Source organism: Solanum verrucosum, unplaced genomic scaffold (genome assembly GCF_900185275.1).
Source record: "Solanum verrucosum unplaced genomic scaffold, falcon-dt-bn FXZP01000281.1, whole genome shotgun sequence".
NCBI classification, from domain to species: Eukaryota; Viridiplantae; Streptophyta; class Magnoliopsida; order Solanales; family Solanaceae; genus Solanum; species Solanum verrucosum.
In genome coordinates this window covers 263,264-288,223 of record NW_026020554.1, presented here as the reverse complement: position 1 = coordinate 288,223, position 24,960 = coordinate 263,264, and the positions used below count along the sequence as shown (strand labels likewise).

The 24,960-nt window shown below is 33.4% G+C and overlaps 3 protein-coding genes and 1 non-coding gene across 4 annotated transcripts; 1 reads left to right on the top strand and 3 right to left on the bottom strand.

Annotated features, from left to right (window-relative positions):
* The first annotated feature begins 314 nt into the window (after window positions 1-314).
* Window positions 315-8,828, top strand: LOC125810039 (protein root UVB sensitive 6). The gene is made up of 13 exons (XM_049489553.1): window positions 315-826; window positions 1,916-2,014; window positions 2,119-2,232; window positions 3,274-3,345; window positions 3,525-3,635; window positions 3,730-3,849; window positions 6,204-6,305; window positions 6,422-6,494; window positions 6,693-6,776; window positions 6,868-6,932; window positions 7,059-7,160; window positions 7,236-7,418; window positions 8,296-8,828. The coding sequence occupies exons 1-13, from the start codon at window positions 470-472 to the stop codon at window positions 8,359-8,361; spliced, it is 1,548 nt and encodes a 515-aa protein (XP_049345510.1). The 5' UTR covers window positions 315-469; the 3' UTR covers window positions 8,362-8,828.
* Window positions 8,829-11,133: 2,305 nt separating this feature from the next.
* On the bottom strand, window positions 11,134-11,329 carry LOC125810190 (U2 spliceosomal RNA). Its single transcript, XR_007441847.1, has one exon. It is a non-coding gene; the product is annotated as a U2 spliceosomal RNA (small nuclear RNA).
* A 486-nt stretch (window positions 11,330-11,815) lies between these two features.
* Window positions 11,816-15,945, bottom strand: LOC125810066 (secretory carrier-associated membrane protein 2-like). The gene is made up of 12 exons (XM_049489583.1): window positions 15,679-15,945; window positions 14,490-14,543; window positions 14,304-14,366; window positions 14,012-14,045; window positions 13,770-13,892; window positions 13,414-13,476; window positions 13,146-13,236; window positions 13,005-13,050; window positions 12,790-12,857; window positions 12,581-12,629; window positions 12,370-12,435; window positions 11,816-11,902 (listed from the first exon to the last, which is right to left on the bottom strand). The coding sequence occupies exons 1-12, from the start codon at window positions 15,730-15,732 to the stop codon at window positions 11,816-11,818; spliced, it is 798 nt and encodes a 265-aa protein (XP_049345540.1). The 5' UTR covers window positions 15,733-15,945.
* A 1,370-nt stretch (window positions 15,946-17,315) lies between these two features.
* LOC125810143 (uncharacterized) lies at window positions 17,316-22,728 on the bottom strand. Its single transcript, XM_049489664.1, has 2 exons — window positions 22,150-22,728; window positions 17,316-17,591 (listed from the first exon to the last, which is right to left on the bottom strand). The coding sequence occupies exons 1-2, from the start codon at window positions 22,444-22,446 to the stop codon at window positions 17,412-17,414; spliced, it is 477 nt and encodes a 158-aa protein (XP_049345621.1). The 5' UTR covers window positions 22,447-22,728; the 3' UTR covers window positions 17,316-17,411.
* Window positions 22,729-24,960: the final 2,232 nt, after the last annotated feature.

Below are 24,960 nucleotides of genomic sequence, written 5' to 3'. Positions count from 1 at the left end.
AGCCCACATTGAAACCCTGACTAAATTCGAATCGCGCACTGCAGAGTCCATTCAGGAGTAGTGCTCCTAACATGATTTTTTTCATACCCAAGAATCGAACCGAGACTCCTAATTAAGGCTCAAACAATTTCACCACTGCAACAGAGCCAATATTTGTAGAATGAATTTATGTTGGATGGAGCAAGTTAGGTTCAAATTGACTAAACCCAATCTACACCAGTCCTACTCCGTCCTATTGTCATCCCGGCTCGATAGAGGTCCCACCTCTTTATCCCAAAAAAATGCTGAGTAATGCAAACGACGTACGCCTCTTAAAATAAACTTTCTCATCCCTCGTCTGTTCCACATGTCCCACCACTTTTTCCTCTTAATCTCCGTTTTCGACATTACCAAAGCTCCAATTTTTCCTTCATAAAACTTCTCAATCTTCCTCTTTCAGATTCTCTTCCATAACCAAAAAAATATCACAATGAAGCTTAAACCTCCTCCAACTTCTTCTTCTTCTTCTTCTCAGACGCTAACAGCAACGGCGGCATCATCTCATGATGCTAAATTACTTGTTCGTGAAACCCTCCGTATTAGTGCTGATCTTGCTTCTGCTCCTTCTGTGCCGTCGGTTGGTTCATTACCGAAAAATGCTAGTTTTGGAGTTGTAGATCAGCAATTTGTTGATTCAAGCTTGAGATTGCTTTGTTGTGAAGAGATCGATGGTCGTAGATGGAAGTATTTTGCTGATGAGAGTGTCGGTTCTGAACAATTGAAGTTGAAGAAGAAGAAGAATGCGATTCGTGCTGTTAGTTTGCACTCTCCACAAGCTCCTGCTGAGGTTTGTTTGTTAGTTTGTTTTGCTTCCTCTACTATAATGATGTGATTGATTTGTTTAGTATATGTATTAGAATTGGAGATTTAAATTAGCAATTCTTAAAAAACTAATACTAGTTGTATAAACAATGTTTTCACTTTGACATAGAGTTTAAGAAAGTATGACTTCTGAATTCTGTAACTCTTAAACTAAAAGACGTGTAGGATGTAGGAAAATGTAATTTAATCTTGTGGTTTTAAACATGTAACATTGAGAGTTGAAATTCAAGAGTTGCAAGGAAATGGAAAGAGACATTCTTTTTTGAAACGGATTAAAAAGTGAACAATTTGAGATGGAGGGAGTAGTTGCATAAACAATATTACCTCATTTTTAAAAATGATGGTGGTGTCTGAGACAGCTTGCGGGACCTTGACTAATCAATCAGAGAGCCTGTTTTTGTATGACAATCCACAATAAGAGGTGCCTGGTGTACCTATTCACCAACATAGAAGCAGCTCTGTCTCATCATGGCTCCCTAAATCTTTTCAGAAGTAAAAAGGAAAATGAGACTTTGTTTAAGATTCTTAAATGAGGAAGATTACAGTATCGTGGCTTTCACATCAATGACCAAGAACTATATTATGCGTCTTGTAGTTTCAAATTTCTGGTGAAGAATATATACTCTTTATCTATAATAATTCAAATAGTCGGAGAAATATGTTGAAAAGAATTTTCAGTTGACCTTAAGGAATCAAGTGGAGAACTAGCGAGTGAGCTAAAAATCAAATTGCTATAGCAGAAATTCTCTAAATTGTTTCATGAGCACCTTGTTAATATAGTGTAGGATACTGAAATTCCAACATTAGGCATATTTTCAGCAAAGTGGAAGGGTTTTCTCTGGTGTGAATCATCAGAACACTGTCTCTTGTTTTATAATTCCTGTAAGCTACTAAAGTATGTCTCTATGAGGAGTGCCTAGTAGTATGTTGTAAGATGGCCGTTTGAGTAGGACATTGTGTGTGAGAGTAAGACATTGCGCATGAATCTTAATAGACAAGGATTCTCTATTCGAAATGTATTTTTCTTAATGTTCCTATTGTACACGTGGTGCAGGAGTTCATGGCATTCATAAGATCCTATGTGGTTCCAGAAGGTTTTCCTGACAGCGTTACACCTTCTTATGTACCATACATGACATGGAGGGCACTAAAGGTACACACCTACAAAATAAATGCTCTGTCTTGATTGCCCTTTTGGTTAATGTTTCATAACATGTTGTGGTTATTCACCAACTACCTCTTGATTTCCACTTGTAGCACTTCTTTGGTGGTGCAATGGGAGTTTTCACGACGCAAACACTCTTAAATTCAGTAGGAGTCTCCAAACATAGAACTACCCCTGGTGCTGTAGCCATTAACTGGATTCTCAAGGTATAGCATGCTCTCTCTTGACATTTTACCTAGAGATGGGACTTGATATAAGAATGTGGAAAATATTATGCAAAAAGTTGGAATAAGTTTTGTGAGTTAGGTTGTTAGTTTGGCATTTGAGTCTGCATATCAGATACATGTTATTTGAAGCTATTTATATGCTAACAAAGTCCAATATTTTCCCAAAGATCCTAATAACACATATTATTTTTGTTACAAACTTAAAATGAACAAATGTGTTCCTTCTTGAGCTTGAACTTTTAGATGAGGTGGTTCACACAATTTGATGTTACATGAGCTGACAAAGGTTTTGGGTTAGAGTCTTTATCATTACCCATCTACAAAAATATTGTCACGTGCTTGGCCCAAAACAATAGGCCTACACGTGCCGGAGTGTGTTGCATACTTGGATAAATAAATGTGTCCCTTCTCTATCTGTTTAAACTTTACTTTTAGATGAGGCGGTTCACACAATTCAATAGTTTTCTTTCAATTTCTCCCAGCAGCCACTAATCCTTTTTACGGTCTTATAATTCCATAAGTTTTTCCAGTATCTATAGATTAGGTTGTTCTTGCTGCCATTGGTCACCATATGAGATGAAACATTATCCAAGAATCCCTGTCACCCAAAAAGCAGATGCTTTCTTTAATTTTTTCTGACTGAGAAGCAGGAGCGCCCGTTCAATCATGTGGAATTATTTTCCAGGAAAGCTTCATAACCTGAATCAAATCCATCTTGAAAATTGTGATGAGACAACGGACTAGGAAAAAAACTTAGTTTTAATACTTTCTGTATTGAGTGTCTGTGTGTGTGTATGTGGGGGGTCTTCATGTATCTAAAGAAGTCAAGAATGCTCAAGATCTAAGTTTAAGACTGTTCTGTTGCTTCTGATTCTCTCAGCGTTGAATAAACCCAAATCAGATATGCGCACATTTTTTTAACTGTTACATGTTTATGATATTCCATGAGCTCAAAATGGATTTAAGAAACAGCTCCTTTCATGTTCCAAGAATTCAAACTGGAGTATATGCAATTTTCAGGATGGTGCTGGTAGGGTGGGGAAGATGCTTTATGCACGGCAGGGAAAGAAATTTGATTATGATCTAAAACAGGTATTCACTATTGTTTCCTCTCTAAATTTTCTTTTGGTTTGTTTTGTGTTTTTCTGTTGTTCATATTTTGTTTTCTTGGTTTGGGCTATGGGATGGGTAAGGGTTGATCTTTAACTTGTAATTTTGTTAAAATAGTTCATTTTTCCTTATAATTCTTGTTTCATCACGTTTCCCTTCAGCTAAGGTTCGCGGGTGATCTTCTGATGGAGTTGGGAGCTGGTGTTGAACTGGTAACTGCTGTCGTGCCGCATTTTTTTCTTCCTTTAGCTTGTGCTGCGAATGTCGCAAAGGTTTGCCACTGTCCTCTTTTCCATATTTTTTCCTGTTGCATGGACATATATATAGTTAGCTAATCCCTCAAGGCTTATTTTGAATTGCTTGCAGAATGTAGGTGCTGTCACTTCTACTTCAACTCGTACTCCTATATATAAGGCCTTTGCTAAAGGGGAAAATATTGGGGATGTAACAGCTAAAGGGGAATGCGTTGGAAATCTAGCTGATTTAGTAAGCTTTTCTAATCTTTCTTTCCTTCTTTTTCTCTTTTTCTGGTGCTGAAGATATTGATTTGATCTTAACATAAAAAGGTAGCCCCGAGCACAAAGCATCCCAAAGTTCACATTGCATCAAATCCAATGTTTAACAAGTATATTGAATTGGCAATATGAGTATTCTGATTTCAATTGCATGGCCTCTTGAGACCACTTCTCAAAACAAATTTTATCCTGGTCCGGCCACAGTTGTGTAATATATACTATATGTTGCATTAATGGTTCAAGTTCATTGCCACAAGAAGTAGCAGTTCTATTATTTCCTTCTTTTGAAAGGGAAACGTGGCAGAAGAGGTAGTCACTATATTTTATGGCCATTGTTGCTGTTTTTAAAGTGATGGGGTCGTATACCTACTCATTTTCTCACTAACTTTTCACTCAATTTTTCCCGTCCAAGGGCTTTGGTGGAAGGCAAACTGAAACAAAGGGCCGGTAAAGTTTGACATAGTAGGGAAGCTGCAAATTGACTTTGTGATCTACTGTTATGTTGTATCTTCATATTGTTTCAAAGAATTTCACTGAAATTGTTCATTTGCTTATTGGTGAAAGTGACACTTGTGAGAAAGACGGGAAGGAAGAGAAACACTGCCTGATTAAATCCTCAAGGCTATTGGAGTTTAAATTATTACAATCCTAGAAAGGAAAGAAAATCAATACATAATTACAATATCATTACAACAGAGTAAATTAAGCTATTTAGTATATCAATGATATTTAATATTCATACTAATCCTATCACTTTTCCTTAAGCTGGTGCATATATTTCATATGCCTCAAGCTTGCTACATATATAACTTGTTCAGGGACTGATGAATGAATTGGTAAGTATATATGCAAGCTGATCATTCGACCGTTAGAACTTTGTGACAGTGTCTCTTGAGGGTATCTTTTCTTTGACAAAATCACAATCAATTTTTATGCGTTTGTTCCTCTCATGAAACATTGGATTTGATGCAATGTGAAGTTTGGCCTCATTATTACACATAATGGTTGCAAACATGTGGATTGGGTTAAATTTGGGTGGGTTAGAAAAGGGTTGAATAGGAAATGGGTCATAACATAATCCACCCATATTTACGCAGCTAAAAATGGGTTGGGTTCGAGTCAAACCAATATTTAATTCAAGAATTGCGGAAATAAAGAAATCATTGAACCAGGTAGTTTTGGAGATGTTAAGTATGGTAAAGGTCTTTACTATGATTTACTATTTGTTGGGCTACTGTACCTTTTTTTTTTACACTAATTGTCGGGCTACTGTACTTCCATTCCACCTTATCGTTGGTAATTGAAGTATTTGGTTAAAGGACACGAATCAACATAGTGAAACATGTTACATGTGTGATGTGTATAGCTTTGTACAATAATATGGTACTCCCTCCGTTTAAAAATGAATGACCTCCTTTCCTTTTTAGTCTGTTTAAAAAAAATGACCTCTTTCCTTTTTTGGTAACATTTTAATTTCAGCTTTCCACGTGGCATGTTTAAAGCCACAAGATTGAAGGGCAATTTAGTACATTTGACATAACTTTAATTTAGGACCACAAGATTCAAAAGTCTTCTTTATTTTCTAAAACTTAGGTCACTCTTTGTGAAACGGAGGGAGTAATATTTACAGTAATAAAATATCAGTGTTTTACTGTTATCTTTTTTGTTATTATAGAGGTATTTCAAGCTGAATTTTGATGACTTATGCTATTGTAATTAGATTATACTTGGGCATTGCAAAATGGCTAAATTCCTAGATAGCCCCTTAAACTTGGGCATGATTTGTAAGTTAGAAACTCAAACTTAGCTCATGACTAGATAGACACCTCAACTGGTCTTATATGTGTCTTTTAAACATACCAATACTACATGGCATATTGTGTGTTGTGTTGTAATATTAGACTTCTTTCTCAATCAATGTGTTGCGTCTGGGCCTTGATTTTTCACAATTCAGAAGCTAAAATATTATTCACATTGAAACACCAATTTTACCATCTTTCCATCTCAAAGGGTCTATTGTTCATAAGGTGCACTCCTCTCCAAACATATCAGTTTATGGTAATGAGAATACGTAAGATTTCTCTATGATAAAAATGAAAATAAAAGAATATACAAGAGTGAAGCAAGAATTATGAGAAACAAAAGAATAACAAAAACAAGTTTGACAATCCGCAAAATGTTTCCTTTTTTTCTTTCAGGGGAATTGAAGGGCTTATTTTCAACTTGAATAAGAGTTCAAATTTATCTGTTTAGTTGTTTCTATTATGCATCTTATTACTAATGTGTTTGAGCTGGAATAACTTATGTGAATTGTTTCTTATGAAGCTCGGGACAGGATTAAGTATCTTGATTTCCAAAAGGAATCCATCCTTGGTCAAGACATTTGCCTTCCTCTCATTTGGATATGTCTTCAGCTCTTACCGAGAGGTTAAATAGTGTGCATTAATTTATAGTTCTGCACCTTCTTAACAAACTCTTTTGATTCCTTTCCTTTTTCTTTTTCCCATTTGACTGAAATGTCTTATTGCTTTTGTATGTCTTAGGTGAAATCTGTTGTGCTGCATACCCTTAACCGTGCAAGATTCACAGTAGCAGTAGAATCTTTCCTAAGGACAGGTTGGGAGCAGTCTTCTCTCCCTCCACAACTCCTCTTTTTCTGTTATGATTGAGCCTCCTTTCATACCATGATTTTGTTTGCTGTTAACTGACTGTCATCACAACTGGATGGTTCATCGTACAAATTTGTGGTGAAAATAGGACATTCCAACATTTTATTAACTCAGTTGATGTCTTATTGTGCTACTTGCTCTTCAGGGAGAGTTCCAACACTGCAGGACGGAAATTCAAGGGAAGACATATTTAATTTTCCATGGAGACAGCACAGGCCTATTGTCCTTGGTAATTACAAGGAAAATACACTGTTTCCTTTGTCACCTAATCATAAATTCATCAGATGTATTCATTGTAGATTTAAACTAAATGGTTGCAGGACCTAGATTTAAAGAAGCTTTCCAAGATCCAAACTCATATCTTGCTGTCAAGCCCATCTTTGAGGTATGTTTCTAGGAAGGATGAATGTCAAGGCTCACTTTCATCTCTTGCTTGTTATGTGGCAAAATATTTCTTCTACCATTTTCTTATATTCATGCTCATGAATTGCATGTCAATCTTGATCAACAGAAGGAGCATTATATAGTGACATACAATCCTTCCAAAGAAAACATATATGTGCTGCTCAAAGATCAAGCCAAGTCTGATGATGTACTGAAAGCAGCATTTCATGTAAGACATCTGACTTACCTATGTGATGAATGTGGAACTCTTAATTTACCATACCTAATTAACTTTAAAATACAGGGCCATGTGCTTCTGCACATCATTCGTTCATCCACCAACAAACAGTCTTCCTCCAGGAAGCAACATGAAGATGAACTTTCAGCATCCTTGCTATCAACTGCTGATCTTCAAGCTCATGTTGCAGAATCTTATAAAATGGTCTCTGCTTTATATATGCCTTTCAAGAGCAAAGCTAAAGAACAGGTGAAGCGAAATTCGCCACTTCATTAGACTATTTCGATATATCCTTTTTAGTTTCTAACTTTTAAACAAAATTGAAACATAGAGATGAATTGTTACTTCTAATTGCAGCTGAACCTTCTGTTTGTACCTATAATCACATATAATTACACTTGAAAAAAAAACATAGAAAGCTGAGGAAGTATCAGGAAGGGCTAAGGTGAAATAAACCAGAATATTTGAGTTTTCAATCTCATTCCTTTAGTTCCTGTTCCTCCTCTCCTCAGTAAGAAAGGAAAACGGAGTTGGGAAATAAGAGCTGGAATATAGGGTGTGTTTTGCACGGAGGAAAATGTTTTCCAATTTTACTATGTTTGGTTGGTCAAGATGTTTAGGAGAACATTTTCTCTAGGAAAACAAGTTCAAAATAAAAAATTTGAAAAATGACTTCACTACTTGGAAGTACGGAAAATTAGTTCAATAAGTGGCACTCTGTGATGATTGTCTCCTTCCCAACTCCAAACCCTTTCTCACATCCCTCGGACCCTATATCCCTTCCCCCAAATCCTCCACCCCACACACCTCACCTCCACCCCCATAGTCATTGTCTAAATTATATATAAATTCTCTTGGGACAATATTTTTTATTTTTTACCTAACACTAGAAAATAAGTAACAAATCCTAATTGCCACTAGTGATGAACGTGATTTTAACACCATGGACACACAATTATACATGTAACGAATCCTAATTGCAAAATATTGATGGAATTAGCACAGTGGGAATGACGATAGTGAATTCGTTGTTTGTCTGCTCTGCCAGTTTGATTATGGCATACTTGCAAGTGCCTATTCCTTTTATTTTAGTTATGCAGGTTATTGATCATTTTACATCTTGCAGGGTTGGGTGATGTCGGAATCACTACTTAATCCTGGCCGAGCTCGGCTTTGTGAAATGGCCACATAAGATACAAAACTGTTGGAGTTGGTTGCAGAGGAGCTAAAAAAGAATTGTTTGTTGACACAATTATTTTGCATGGCGCCACTGATGGGCATTGCAAGACATTTGTGCATCTAGTGAAATTTGCTACGCGGTAGCAAATGAGGTCAGAGATTTGAAGTAAACTACCAGATGTTTATCCTGATGTTCTGTGAGACGCAATTTACTACATGTTCTTTGTACCTTTTAGTACGATGGTTTACCTGTACATCAGCAGCTAGCTATTAGCATAAGCAAGAAAGTGCATTCCGCGAAAGAGATTTCAGTATACTTGTTTATTCCGCCATAGTCTTTTCTTCTTTCTTGCATATATATTTTCAGTTGAATACATACAAGGTTGTTTTTTTATAGGGGGAGGCAGGTTCGCCTGCCGTTGAGATACGCTTCTACCCCTGTTTTTCATACTTCTTTTAGCTAATATAATGTAATATCTCCATCTGGTGTTCCTTTTTTCCTTCTCTACCTTTTTGCTTTTCAATCATGGAAGAACAAGCAAACATGAGGGAAATGCTACTTTTCATTATTGGTAGGGATAAGGCACCAGTAGCCTAGACTATGACCGAAATTCTGGAGACTTTAACTAAATTAAGGGCCCGTTTGGCCATGTGATATGGTATCATGATACGGAATCATGATATGATATCATGATATGGAATCATGAGATGAAATTGAAGTTTTGTTTGGACATGCGATATGGAATTTGTGTTGTATATTTTCTCATAAACATAAAAATTTCATAAGTTGTAAAACTATTAAAATAGCCCCAATTGTTTATTCAATCTTATCAAATAAACAAAAAATTATAAAATCGCATAATAAATTATTACAAAGTTATTTGTTCTCCACTTAAGTAATTGTTTCATCTAACTTTAATTTATTTTTAAAAAATTAAACATAAATTGTAGTGTACTAGTCTTTAATATAATCCTCCTACATAATATGGATAATTTTCTCACGTTGAACTTGCATTTCTCGATCACATGATCGAGAAGACGAACCAACATTGTTACTTTGAGCCATTTGTTGGTCAATATCATCTGCAACTATATTTTCATGCTCATAGACCATAAATATTTCATCACTTTAACAATCGGTTGGTGTGAGTTAAAGTGTCTATATGTTGGTGAGAATAATAAATTTTATGTCGGTGAAAATAATAAATTTTAAAAAGTAATGATGTGATTATAAATTTTATTTACATATAAAATAAATGGTTAGTAGATATAAATGTGGGGTTATTTTAACAAAATATAAATTTGTGGATCAATTTTTGTATTAAAAATATCTCAAATCATGATATGGAATTACCATATAATTCCATATCATGGTTTTTGGAGAATATGGAATCACATCTCATGATATGGAATCATGAGATGGAATCAGCGTAAAATCGCATGTCCAAACGATGATTCTATCTCACGATACTATATTGTGATATGGTATCATATGGCCAAACGCCTACTAAGATTCTATTACCCTTCAATTCATTTTTTTTTTGTAAATTTGTAAACCTTTTTGCTACAGTAATTTTGTTTTTCCATCATTTAACTTGTGTGATTGCTAATATTGCCGGTCCCAAACTCAAATAAAGGAAAGGAGGATGTTTGTCGAGTGTCTATCGCAAAAAACCTTGATATCATTTAACTCTTGTGAGTGCTAATATTGTCGGTCCCAAACCCAAATAAAGGATGATGTTTCACAAGTGATATTTCACATTGGTTGTGTTCTCACGCCCAACAAACCTCATTTCCAACCCATCCTCGTAGTCCTCATCTCCACCACCTCACACCCTACCTCTCATAAGATTAGTCTAAGACTATATACAAATACTTTAAGGATAATATTTTTTGCTTATATGTCAAACACAAGAAAATAAATAAGTTCACTTATTTTTCAGAAAAACATTCTTCATACCGAACACACCCTATACATGCTGAATTTTCATTAGTATAAAAGACACCTTTATCTTTAGCTCCAAATACCTACTGGTTTTCCTGTTTTAATATCGTGATTCTTTGTTGTTTCTACTCTTAATTTTTACACTAAAAGAACTTGTTGCATTCTTGGAGACATTTACACCACATAATATGGGGAATCTGTAAAGTAGTTTCATAGGCCAAATAAAAAAATATTGAAAAAACTACATAAATGAGTCATAAAACTCTCAAAATAATTGCATGTTCATACTCCAATTCAAAATAATTCAAGAAATATCCATTCTTTCAAAAAATATTACAGCCCATATATAATTGGGTTATAAAACTCTCAAAATAATTACATGTTCATACTCCAATTCAAAATAATTCAAGAAATATCCATTCTTTCAAAAAATATTACAGCCCATAGCCCCCCCCCCCCCTCCCCCCTCCCCAATTCATTAAAGCTAATAATTTTCACTTAACTGATATTGAATCAGGTATCATTTACTGTATTGGTATCACTAAATAATTTCGCTTAACTGATACTAAAGGTATCATTAATGTTTCTTGTTAAGAAATTACTCATTAGTCAATGATACTATAAGAGTATATATATTATATATACTGAGTAAAATTATTAACCTCAATGATACCAATACATTATATGATACTCATTTAGTATTAGTTAAACAAAATTAATTAAGGGGTATATATAGTATAATTATTTAGTTCAATATGTATATAAAATGATATATGTTTGTGATTATTTTGCTTTTATAAGATATTTGCTTAATTCACACAAATATTTTAACTTGAATTGGTGGGGTGCGCCAGGCCTGGGCTATAGTGCAAAACCTAGGCGACTCATGAAGGCCCAAGTAGCAAGCTACTTTGATGGACCTCCCCCCTTAAATAATTGAGTTAATATCGTGTGAGTCAATGACCCACATATCAGATATTAAACTGATAAGAACAGATACTACACTTGATCTTAGCCAAAAGGCCGAGAAAGGTATGCTTTACTCTATCCACAAACCTCGTCTTTTATACTGCCTCTCAACTCTCTACTTCTCATTTTCTACTGATGTGGGACGACAAACACTTAATATAATATCACCTTGAGTAATTTTTTTCATTTCGAGGTATAGATGTGAGTTCAATTCTCATTGTTGATTGACACCAAACACACACATTGTAGAAACTAAAAATCGAACAATTTCATAACTCTCTATATTCATACAACTTTGTTCCTATAGAATGCAAAAAAACTCCCTGAGAAGGGGAAAATGTACCAATTAACATTAGTTATGTGAAAAATAGTTTTGAGATTTTAAGAATTAACACAACACTAGTATAGCCAAAGGCCATTACACCACTATGTATGTACTTGAGAAGTCACATTAACAACAAAAAAATAAGCTCATCTAAAAGGCTAAGGTGTGAGAAGAAACAATGAAAGAATACACTTGACAAAAGTTCAAAACTCCACGAATTTCTCGCTCTCACATGGCTGCGTTAATCGTTGATCTTGCAGCCTCTTTCTTCATCTCCGCGGCTTTTCCACTCCCTCGGAAATATGAGAACACTTGCTGCATATTGTAGATCATGAAAGGTGTTAGGTAAGAGCAGAGACGGTTTTGATGCTACACGTTCAACTAAATCCAGTATGTGAATAAGAATAATCACTTTAACATGAAAAATAACTTTTTGGAGGAGCTAGAAGTAAACACACGAAGAAGTCAAAGGAGGTTCAATATCTACTATATATACAAGAATAATTTTTTTTTAAACTATGTATAAACTGTGTAATTTTCCGTTGATCCGAGTGTGTACACATGACAACCAATTTGAAGTGTCTATTTGTTCACAAGGATAGTTAAGGTATCTATCTAAATGATTGGTATCAACTTTAAGTGTCTATCTATGTACGGATTTAGCCAACATGAAACTACAATGTGAGAACTAAACGGGATGAACCTATCAAGTTTAAATCCTGGATCGACCTGTTGGTAAGAGCGATACTAGAAGAAATGACAAAGGGGCAAATAAACTAAACCTGAATAACCCATATGCTGATCACTGATTCAAGAGCAAAGAGTCCAGCACCAATGAAGAATATTATCTGCAAGTAAAATCAAGGTTTAATTTAGTACAACATGGCTAGAGTTTCTTGATTTTCGCGATCTGACATTCATCTGAACACGCGCAAAGTTCAGAAGACGATTGATTTTATGAATTAACAGTATGAAAATCCGACATAGCCTTACCCCAACTATCGAATTCCAGCCGATAAGATTAATTGCATTTATGAAACCACTGTTTAACCATAGAATGTAAAAAGGAGTTAGTCATATTATATGAAATAGAAAAGATCAAAAGAGAAAATGGCAAGTTGACTCAGACACCACGATTATAGAAAAAAGACGAGAAAAACATCCAAACTAGTCTCGTTTCACACACAAGAAACTCAACTTACGTCATGGATTGCTGCCTGAAGACGAATGGAGGTGCTGCTGTGGCTAAGACACAGAATACAATGTGAATCTGCAATACATATTGAATTAAAAAGAGTCATAATACATAAACAGACACTCAAACTTGACATCAACCGACAAGTAAGCACTCTAACATCATTAAGCACCTCTCAAGTGCAAAAAAAAGAAATGAAAGAGACGAAGAATGTGTGTTCACCGCGTAACAAAAGAAAAACCACCCAAAATTCAGCACACTATCAGTCCTGCAAACAGAATAGATATGAGAAAATAGTCACCGACAGGTAGAAGAACATTACAAAATTATAAGAAAACAATAACAACAACAACAATATAATACCTCATCGCACGATAAAGAGGACGATACCACAAAAAGTAGGCTGATGGAATACCTAAGAAGTAGACAAGAGAGAAAAACCAAGCGCCAACGTCTATAATGATACAAAAAGGTTAAGTTAGATAGTTGATTTATACTAAAGGATAAGAGTTGATTTCTCTGATGGTCACTCAACTAATAGTATCTCAGAAAGTCGTCTTTAGTTGAGTGACGATTTGAGAAATCAACTCTGAAGGATTAAAAAGATTGTAAGATTTAGTTTAGCAGCAACCTCCTCCTTTGATCCAAACACAGGTGGTTGCCATTATGTTCCATACCATACAACCCGCCAAACCTGCAATTCACAAAGTTTGAAGTTAAAGATACTTGTCTGATTCAACAATCGAAGAAGCACCAAAGCTCGTCCCTGAAAATCATTCTAACAAAACAATTTCCTAAGACTATAGACACTCTTGATTCAAATATCATTTTGAACATGATATCAGAGCAGACAAAGGTCATGAGTTCGAGTCTCACCAACCACGTTTTATCAAAAAGTAACTTCACGTGCTTGATTCAATGAAAAAAAGAATCAAAGTCAACATGTGAAGGGGCGTGTTGAGAATATTATTGATTAAATCAACGTACCCAACAATGTAGTGAATGCAACATACTGCATCTTTTGTAGATGGATTGGAATTTCATTCGCAATATCATGATGAATGATTGGAAGGAATGGTGGCCAATTACGATGCTCTATAACAACACCAGCTGTCGAAAGAAGAAGGGGAGATCAGAAGTAAAGAACAAATTTTTCGTCAAATAAAACTTTGATTATCAGCTCAAGAGCGCGCAAAAACATATTAATATACAATGGAGAAAATATATACCTCCTGCTAAAGCTTCTTCTCTCCTTCTCACATCCTGTAAGAAACAAAGAAAACAGAGAATTACTAGTGTAAATGTTTCCGATGGATGGTCCTTCGTAAACTTTTCTTTTTTGTGACGGATCAATATGTCCCATCACAAATTTGCAACTGAATGTTGTCCAGACTCTCCAAAAATGTTGTTACACCAGTGTCGGATTCTCCAAACATGAACTACTTTTAGGGAATCCGACACATGTCATCATTTTTGAAGAGTCCAAGCAACATAGCCATATAAAGTGCTATGCAAGCCTACCTGTTCTCTTCTTTTCAGATCAGCCTCTTTAGCTTGTAGTTCCTTCTCTTTCTTCTTCAAATCCTGAATAGTTACGCGAGTTAAAAAAGGATCATTAAACCGCAGTATCGCAATGAAACACACGATTACTCTGTTCATTCGTAAGCAAAATATACAGAGTTCAAATTGTCAACTAATCTGTCTCACCTTTGCACTATCAAGAGGAATATCGACTGTTGAACCACGAGCTGAACTCCCATTCTGAACATTTTAGTAAGTAAAATAATGCATAAGCAAGGTGTATATATATATATATATAATCATAAGAAGCTAGTTCAATGAAATTAAAGAAGCTCCTAATAAATGGCAACCCGATCCACAAAGCATCCCGTGTTTACACAGGGTCCGAGGAAGGACACACCTCAAGGGAGTATAATATAGGCTAGCTACTATGACACAAGCATTAATTACTTATACCATGGCTCGAACTAGTGACCTAGATGTCATGTCCAGCCACTTCACTGTTCAAATTCGGCACTGGAATAGGGGCTGCACGGAGCTTTAGTGAGACTCTAAGTCCGTGACCTAGAGGTCATAAGGGAGACGACTTTACTATTACTGCAAAGCTGCTCTTCACCTAAAAACGACTTTATGGTTTCATATCAAATTTTGTCATCCTTTGCTTAATCTCTTCCTCTGGGCAGTTACAAGGCCAGGATCCATTGATATAGTTCAAATTGGACATACAAATTTTCAAAGCAAAATTCTTTTCGGGTTTACAAGCTGTGTTAGGTACCCATTCCAGGACACTAACCAATCCAATTTCATGCCGTATAAGGTTCATTAAAGAGGGAAACGCTTCCTACCAAGATTTTTTTCATTCCAGGGCTCGAATCCAATAGATTTTCAAACAAAAATAATTCAAAAAAAAAAAAAAAAACAATATTCTAACTCCATGGCATTTTAATCATTTCTAACAACACAAAAAGGCAACTAAAAAATAAAATAAAAACCACAACACCAACATGAACAACACTTTCCTCTAAACTAGAAATCAAAACCACAACAATGTATCAAATTACTCAAAAGCGGGGTCTGGAGATGGTAGAGTGTACATACACCTTACCACTACCTCGAGGAGGTAGACAGGTTGTTTTCAAAAGAACCTCAGCTCGAGTAACGAACATCATAGCAACAATACAAACGTAAAGAGGACATAGAAAATAATAAGGAAAACATAACATACAAAAAAGGGGGCAACAACCATATATAACCAACTAATGTGATAACTGAAACACAATAAATAAACAAGGAATAACAAAGGCAACTACGAGACAAATGCAACTACTATCGGAAAACAGATACAATGCACCAATCTATCGTGCTAGAGACGTACCGCAAACGGATTCACGTTAGCTTCTTCTGCAAAAGGATTATCATTATAGGCCATTTTTTTTTTCAATAATCAAAAAACTCTAAGCTCCCAAAAGCAAACCCAAAAAATGCAACAGAAATATACAAATATATGCAAAAAAAAAATAATCTGTAGCACTAATTGGGAATGTAGAAAATGTGCATTGATCACACAATGCACAATTATTATTGAATTAAATTAAGAGTCATTAGTGAATAGTTGTTTTCTTTGCAATATTCTGTTATGTATTTTTTGTTTATCATTCATTTGGTCATTTTTTTGCCTGTTTTTTAGCAGAATAAATTGGGGGAATTTATGTATGAGAAAAAATGTATGAAGGTATTTGCGGGTGTTCACAGGAAAAAATCTGGAGGGATTTATACAAGTTTGAAGATTTTGGACCTTAATGGTAAGTTTGATTAGTTGTGGTGTGTGAGACTCACTAAATACTAAGGTCTTCTTTTTTTTTTCTTTTTTTTTTATGTATATGAGATTATATTGTATTTAAGTCGAGAGGGTCTTTCAGAAATAACATCTCTACTTCTATGATACTATATCAAAAATAATCTTTAGCAGCAATTAATTATTGACAATAGGTTGATTGCACTAAAAATGTATTTGCAATTAGCACTTTTTGTCAATGTCTCTAAAACCTTAAGCCACGTTGGATCAATTAACTAATGTCGATAAAGGCTTTAGCCTTTTTTGTTATTGTGTATATTTATTGCCGTTAAAAGATGTTTTGTTGTAGTGTGAGATAGTGATAAGGTTTGTGTACACTCTATGCTCACTACACCAAAATTGATCTTTAGCGGCAATTAATTAATGACAATAACTTAACTATCACTAAATTATGTATTTTTAGCGGCAATTAACACTCTTTGTAAATGTCCCTAAAACCTACATCGGCATTAGATCAAATGAGAATTAACTAATGTCAATAAAGGTTTTAGCTCTCTCTTTGTTAATGACTTAATGTGTATATTTATTGACACTAAAAGTTGTTTTTACTATAGTGCATCCCCAGACACCCCTTAGTAGAACTTCACAGGGTATGTTGTTGTTTTCTCACCTCCAATCATGTGGTTGTTGGTTTGAGTCACCAATAGAGAAAAAAAGGTAGGAGCTCTTGAGGAGGGACAAAAGAAAAAATGTCTTAGTTTAATTGGACACGAAATTTAATTAAAAAATCTAGTAACCCTATCTTAAATATGTATATAATGTACTAAAATGTTCTTTGAATCTCGTTCGCTAAATAAATTATAGGGTAGAACCTCAACACCAACACAAACAAAGATCAACACTTGAAGGTAGGAGGGAGAGATCATTGGGTTCAACTTTCATTGGTGATGCCAATTCCTTCTTGAAAAACGTATATATTAGATCAAACTTAGTTTTATAATTATAAAAAAAATAAAATTGCTTAATCCTTTTGATTTCTTCGTGTGTTTACTTCTTTATATTTGGAATCCCTTGGTAAAATCCTGGCTCCATGTAAAGAAGGGGTTGGAATTGGAACATATCCTGGAGTAGTGAAGAAAGCCAGTAGTCAGATCATATTACACTATATGTAAATACAATGACAAGTTCCTCAAGGTAAAAAAACCCTTAAATTTTAATGTATGAGTGGACATTTTTCCTAACAAATATCTACTTTCACATAGAGGTTTTTGTGAGTGACAACCATAAATTTCAATTTCATATCTGTATTGTTGTCAACTGGAGCTATGACTAGTAGAAGTTGAGGCTGGACTTGAAGGAGACGCGTCGTTTTGATGATGAAGGGGTTGAGATGTACATTCCATAGGAGAAGGCGCGGGTACAGGATGTGCAATGAAGGTAGGAACTTCTTCCCCAGGCATCAGTACTGATACTCCATTCGCATAAAAAGTCATCTGTAAGTATTAACAGAAGAACATTATATAGACAACTCCACATATATAGGTGAGAATCATCAACAAAAGAAAATGAAATTTAACTTATATGCACTGTCAGTATAAGAAAATTCTACATTAGCTATGCGATTTAACCTTTTGTAGACTTATAGTAGCTCACTTATTATAAGCCGCCAATAGTTATGAGCAGCAGTCCTCTGACTATAGATAGGAAAAGATGTAGAAGTGTGAGCTACACTCATAAGGGATTGAGAAGTTGATGAAGTAGCCAGTTAAATGAGAGGCTAGAGTCAAAGGCAATAAGTATGTTTTAGACTTCTCATGGTAGAAATTGCAACACTAAAACAGGCAACATCAATAACAAGAACATATCCAGTATAATCTCACAAGTGGAGTCTTGGAGACGGTGGGGTGTACGCACTTTTACCCCTATCTTGTGAAGTTATTTCTAACAGACCCTCGACTCAAGTAAAAACACATGACGACACTAAAATAGGGATCTGTTTTAAAAAAAGAAGCATATTTTTTGATAAAACAATTTGCTCCACACTATTAAGCATTGGTATACACATGATTCTAGCAATCAATTAGAACATTTAAAGCAAAAGAATCTTAGCTTTAGCAATAATTTTGGGAAGAATACTAGACAAGTGTACTTAACTGAAAAGGAACAATTAATAAATATGTCATAATGCAGCCCACTATAGAAACTTCAGATACTCCCACTCATAAATCTTTCAAAATTGTGAATTTTTAAATCCTAATTCATTGATCTTCTCCCAAAAAAGGTAACATGTCAAGAAAATGTTGAATCCCAGCATTGGCACCCAAGGGTGTGGTCCAAGGGTGGATACACCTTACCTTGAGGACAGAGGCAGAGCCACGTAGGGCCGAGGGGTCCATCCGAACCCTCTTTACGGAAAATTAGATTGTTTATATATGCTATTAGAATTTTCATTAAGGGGGTTCTAAGTATGAATAACACATGAAGAAGTCAAATAGGCTATACAATTTCAGCGAAGGCAAAAATGACAATTATTCGATACCTGCTAGTTGCTAAGGGAAATTAGCAGGTACCTTGTAGATTTAATAGAAATACACACAAGTTAAACTGAACATCACGATTATAAAAAGAATATTGAATCCCAACATTAACTCATCCTATGTCATCATGGCGTCCAAAGTCAAAATATGGTGGGATGTCATTGGAAGCTATAGTTTCTCTTTTGTCAAGATGCTGGGACAAGAATGACAATCAAAAAACCATTGTTCTGAATAACTCTTTGTATAAAATAGCATATCATGGGGCTTTAATGTCTTCTAATATGCATAAAAATGGGACACACGCAACATGGGCTTCAACTAGAAAAGTCTTTTTCTAAAAAGTCTTTTATACTTGGTAGTGTACCATGCAGAAAACACAATGGGGGCCATCATGGCAACCTCTTGTTTAATAAATTTTTGGTTTTAGACAAAAGAATCGCATGAATACATAAGAATGAGATGTTTCCAATAAATTTAAGTTCATTATGAAAATTATGAGTCCCTCTGGGTTAGCTGATTAAAAATAGTCGATCAGTATTAAGGTATTGAAGTTGAATTTATAAATACGTGTTTGGATAGAAGTGATGAATTTGATGATAAGTCGTTCGTTTATTTGACCATCTCATCTAAAAGTTTAAGCTATTAGAGAGAACATATGTTTATTATTTAATTATATTCTCAATACCACCACACATGCGGGCTTGATTATTTTTCATAAGTCAAGCCGGTGGGATTCAATCTCAGAACCTTTGTCTGCTCTAATACAATGTTGAAGCGTATGACTATCTCATCTAAAAGCTTAAGATATTAGAGATAACAAATTTTAATTATTTAATTATATTCTCAATACCCCTCACGTGCGGGCCTGGTTTTTTTTTCTCATAAGTCAAGCACGTGGAAATTATTTTTGACATGGGTGGTGGTGAGATTCGATCTCAGAACCTTTGTCTGCTCTAATACCATGTTGAAGCATGTAACTATCTCATCTAAAAGTTTAAGCTATTAGAGAAAGCACACTCGTAGTATCTAATTATATTTTTAATAGAATCCTCAAAAAATGCATTACCTTTAAAAATTTGAAATGTACATGTTGATATTTTTGAAGAGCCCGAACAACATAAATCATGAATGTATTTGATAAAAAGATGTTCATAAGCATTTTTTTTTCTGCTAAAATGTCTGCAATATTCTTTAAAACTATTTACACAAAAAGTTGGTGAAAAAGGACAATAACTAAAATAGAATAGAGAAATAATTTAAAATTACTGTTTTACAAACGATATTAGGGATAAAACTATAAAAGGCTCGATCATACTAAAAGTACTTTTAGAAGTTGTAGAATCATAAAAGTTGAGAGTGACCAATTTATATAATTTTTGATTGATTTTGGCTTATAAACACTTTCAATATTTACCAAAATGCATATATAAGTTAAAGTAGTGTATATAAATTAGTTTAACCAGCTTATAAGTCCAGTCTTAGAAAAATAAAAATATAGTGCCTGAAATTTGAACTTAGAATCTCAAGGTGAATATTGAACTCCCTAAACCACTGAGCCAACTTCTAAAATTCAAAAATACCTTATATAAACCATAAAAATTTTTACTGAAGAGATAGAGTGAACACCCTCGCCCCCTCTTAAATCCGCCCCTAATCTCATCACTCTATATTTTGTGATACTTGACACATTATCTTTTCCGGTTTAAGCATTTGTTGTCCGAAGCTTGTGAGCCTAACTAATTTAGATTCCCGTCTGATAAATTATGACAAACTATGTTTAACTAGAATAATGTTAATAACTTTTTCTTTTTGTCTGAGGGTTAAAGTTAGATTAATTGAATCAAAAATTCAAAAATAAATTTTCCAAGGACATGATGATCAAGAATGATTCATATTCACTAAGGTCTACAAAATGATAATTATGAATAGAATCCCATTCAAATAATCCAGCTATGAGTTATTATTGTAATAGCCATAATTATGTGAGAAGCAATAATGACATTAAGGAAAAAAGCAATTAACTGTCACAAAAAAGTTAGTTAGACTACTCATTGCGGTCCTTAAAAATAAAGTATTTTCATTTCAATTTATGCATCTTAGTTTGATGGAGACAATCATATAATTTAGTATAAAAAATCTAGAATAATAGGAGTAACTTGTTTTTCCTTTGTTCATTTTTACTTCTTCATATTTGACTTGATACATCTCTTAAAAAGTAATTAATAAAATGATGAATTTATTATGTCATCCTTTGAATATAATAAATTTAATATTTAAAAAAATACATTAAAAACCAAATGATAAATAATTTTTTATTTTTCTAAACTAAACAAGTAAAAGTGTCATCTATTTTTAATACTTTCATTGTTCCTTTTTAGTTGTCATAATTTTCTTTTTGAGAGTCAAACGATATGAATTTTAAATAATAGTTTAAGATGTATTTTTTCATCATATTGATATGCAAAAAGTTATAAATGATAAGTTATGTTTGATTTTTTAATCGAACAAATACAAATAAATATACAATTTTTAATATATGAAAAAGTAAAAAATGGACGAAGGGTAATGATAAATATTTCAATTCTCTTAGGAAATAATACTTATAATTTTCCAATGTTTAAAAGTTCTAAACTTTAAACTTCTCATTTTATCTTGATAATGACGATGCAATAGATTTTCTCTTTTATTGTGTTTTTAGCTTTTATATTTACTTCAAAATAATAAATTTCAACATAATAAAAAAGATATTGATTATTTTTAACAGAATTTCATACTTATTTTAGTTAAGTGGATTCTACATAATCAACTACAACAATAACAATAAATCCAATGTGATCTCATAAATACGATCTAAAATAACAAAACACGCATAGATCATCTTACCTCTAGCTTGTAGATTTTACATAACCAAACCATTTTAATGAGAATGCAAATAGAAAGAAGAAATAAGGATTTGAAAAATACCCCAACTTTGGTCGAATTTGTTGTTACGATACTAAACTTTCATGAGGATCTATTACCTCTCTAGACTATTTAATACCATATTTTAAATATATATATTTGTCCACGTGGACATAAAAGATAATGCAAAATTATAAATAGTAATGTGTCCACGTGGACACATATATACCTTTAAAATACACTATTAAATAGTTCAGGGGTAAAAAATACGGTATTAAATAGTCTAGGGAGTAATAGGTCCTCATGAAAGTTTAGTATTGCAACAGCAAATCCGACCAAAATTGAGATATTTTTCACCCTTATCCCTAGAAAGAAGGGAGTAACTACTATGTCACGTTTAAAATCACCAATTTTATATAATGTATAATTCAACTCTCACTAATAAACTAACTTAGCTACTAAAATTTCTTCGTGAGTTAATATTATTTTGATATGTGAGCATAAAGCATTTGGTTATTTCATAAATTTTAAGTTTAGTTAAATATTGTCATATAAAACGAAATGAATCACACACATCGCATCAAAATAAAAAAGTGAGAAAATAAAAGCATACCTCAGGAGAAGGGTAATCAAGTTTCCTCTGGACTCTCATTTGATCGGAACTATTCCGATCACCACCGGACGACGATGGTCTTCGCCGGAGAAACCTCTCGAAAATCGCCATTACTAAGAACATAGAAATAAGAATAGCAGTCGCAACGAAACCAAACGATACAGCATTTACAGAGTTGTCAAAGTTTCTCCAATGATCTTCTCCTTCTAGCCCACCATTTGCTTCTGCCGGAGCCATACTCGGCGGTGGCACAATTCCCCAAAAATCAACACCACCATTAATTTGTCGTCTTCCCATTGAGTATAAACAAAGTAATCTCTTTCTGTATCATCACCAATTGACCCAAAATGTCAGCTCATTGTTGCACTCTATGTGTTTGATATTTTGCCTGAAAGAATTCAACAAAGGGACTGAAGCTACAGTTTAAGAAACAGAAAAAGACCCAATTTTTCTTTCCTCCAACAAGACTGTAGGGGATAGTGGTGATGAATCTGAGGTGGGTTTTGTTGTTGCACTCTATCTGTTTGATATTTTGTCTGAAAGAAGTGAACAAAGGGTCTGAAGCTATAGTTCAAGAAACAGAGAGGTGGGGTGGGGGTAGTGATGATGGATTTGAGGTGGGTAACTTTCAAGGAGAAAAGTTGGTTAGTTTAATTAACTAGTAGCTTGGGAAAGCTTTTCTTGGGTTCTTGTAGAAGTGGACAAAAGAGTGAGGGAGAAGAAAAAGCTTTGAGCTTTGGGATGGGGCAAATGGGGGAGGATAAAGGGGGAAGACTATAGTAGATAATCAAGGTATAATGACTAGTTTGTTTAGGAATAATGTTGTTTAATTAGAAGGTAACTATGGTTAGTTGGAAATAAAAAGGCATAATACATGGATAGATAGACATCTTTCTATGAGAATGCAGATTTAGGCAATTCAACTTTTGTTGTTGTGTTTCGTGGATATTTGATATCGACGTGACACATAAACTTGAAGGTGTTTAAATGATTATTTTATAAGTTGAAGTGTACAACTAACACAATGTAGACAAGTTGATATGTCTAGATATACTAGTAAAGAAAGTCTGGGCACTGCCTGGGCCCAACATTAATAAAGTTATATTGTTACTCTCTCCATTTCATATTAGATGAGAATCTTATTAAAAAAAAAATTCATATTATTTGAGCACTTACTAAATTAGGATAGAATTAATTAATTCTTTTCCATTTTACCCCCTACAATTAATATGACCATTCCTATATTGTATGTGTATTTTTTGTAACTCATTTCAATGTGCATTGATATAAACAAAGGGCAAAATGGTGAAGTCTTCTATTGTATTAATGATTTTTTAATCACCGTGTAACGTTGGAAGTGCCCATCTAATATGGGACGGAGGGAGTATAGTTTATGTATTGTTATAAAATTAGTAAAGATTGCTATAATATATTTTGCTCATAATTAAGTGAGCTAATATAGAAACTTATTTGTCATTTGTCTTTTTAATTTCAATTTTAAATAGCAAATAAATGTAGCGATAAGATTGAGGGTAGAAATGAAGCATATTTTTCTAAATTTAAGTAAAAATAAATAGAGTAGAAGTAACATTAGGGTTATCGATAGAACGATTCATTCGGTTATTTTTAAAAAAATTATATCATTCAATTTTTCGGCTATTTTATAATGTATAACCAAAATTAAAATTTTAAAATCATCCAATCCTAAATTATGTGACACAAGCAGTACAAAAATTAGTCTTTTTTTTGTTGTCTTGTAGATATTTTAAGTTATTATTTATTGTAAATTATAGTACTTTTATTAAAGTTTTTAATAACATATGTTAGTTTTTATGTTTGAGAGTTAAACCAACTTTTTTTTATATGTCTTTTAATTTTATATGTGTTTTGTCCTTTTCCATTTTCAAAAACTAATACTCTCTCCGTCCCATATTAGATGAGAATCTTACTAAAAATATTTTTTTCATATTATTTGAGCACTTATTAAATTAGGATAGAATTAATTAATTCTTTTCCATTTTACCCCTACAATTAATATGACCATTCCTATATTGTATGTGTATTTGTTGTAACTCATTTCAATGTGCATTGATATAAACAAAGAGCAAAATGGTGAAGTATTCCAATGTATTAATGATTTCTTAATCACCGTGTAAAGTTGGAAGTGTCCAATTAGTAAAAACTGTTATAATATATTTTGCTCATAAGTGAGCTAATATAGAAACTTATTTGTCATTTGTCTTTTTAATTTCAATTTTAAATAGCAAATAAATGTAGCGATAAGATTGATGGTAGAAATGAAGCATATCTTTCTAAATTTAAGTAAAAATAAATAGAGTAGAAGTAACATTAGGGTTATCGATAGGACGATTCATTCGGTTATTTTAAAAAAATTATATCATTCAATTTTTCGGCTATTTTATAATGTATAACCAAAATTAAATTTTTAAACCATCCCAATCCTAATTTATATGCCACAAGCAGTACAAAAATTAGTCTTTTTTTTGTTGTCTTGTAGATATTTTAAGTTATTATTTATTGTAAATTATAGTACTTTTTATTAAAGTTTTTAATAACATATGTTAGTTTTTATGTTTGAGAGTTAAACCAATTTTTTTTTATATGTCTTTTAATTTTATATGTGTTTTATCCTTTTCCATTTTCAAAAACTAATACTCTCTCCGTCCCATAGTAGATGAGAATCTTACTAAAAAAAAATTTCATATTATTTGAGCACTTATTAAATTAGGATAGAATTAATTAATTCTTTTCCATTCTACCCCTACAATTAATATGACCATTCTTATATTG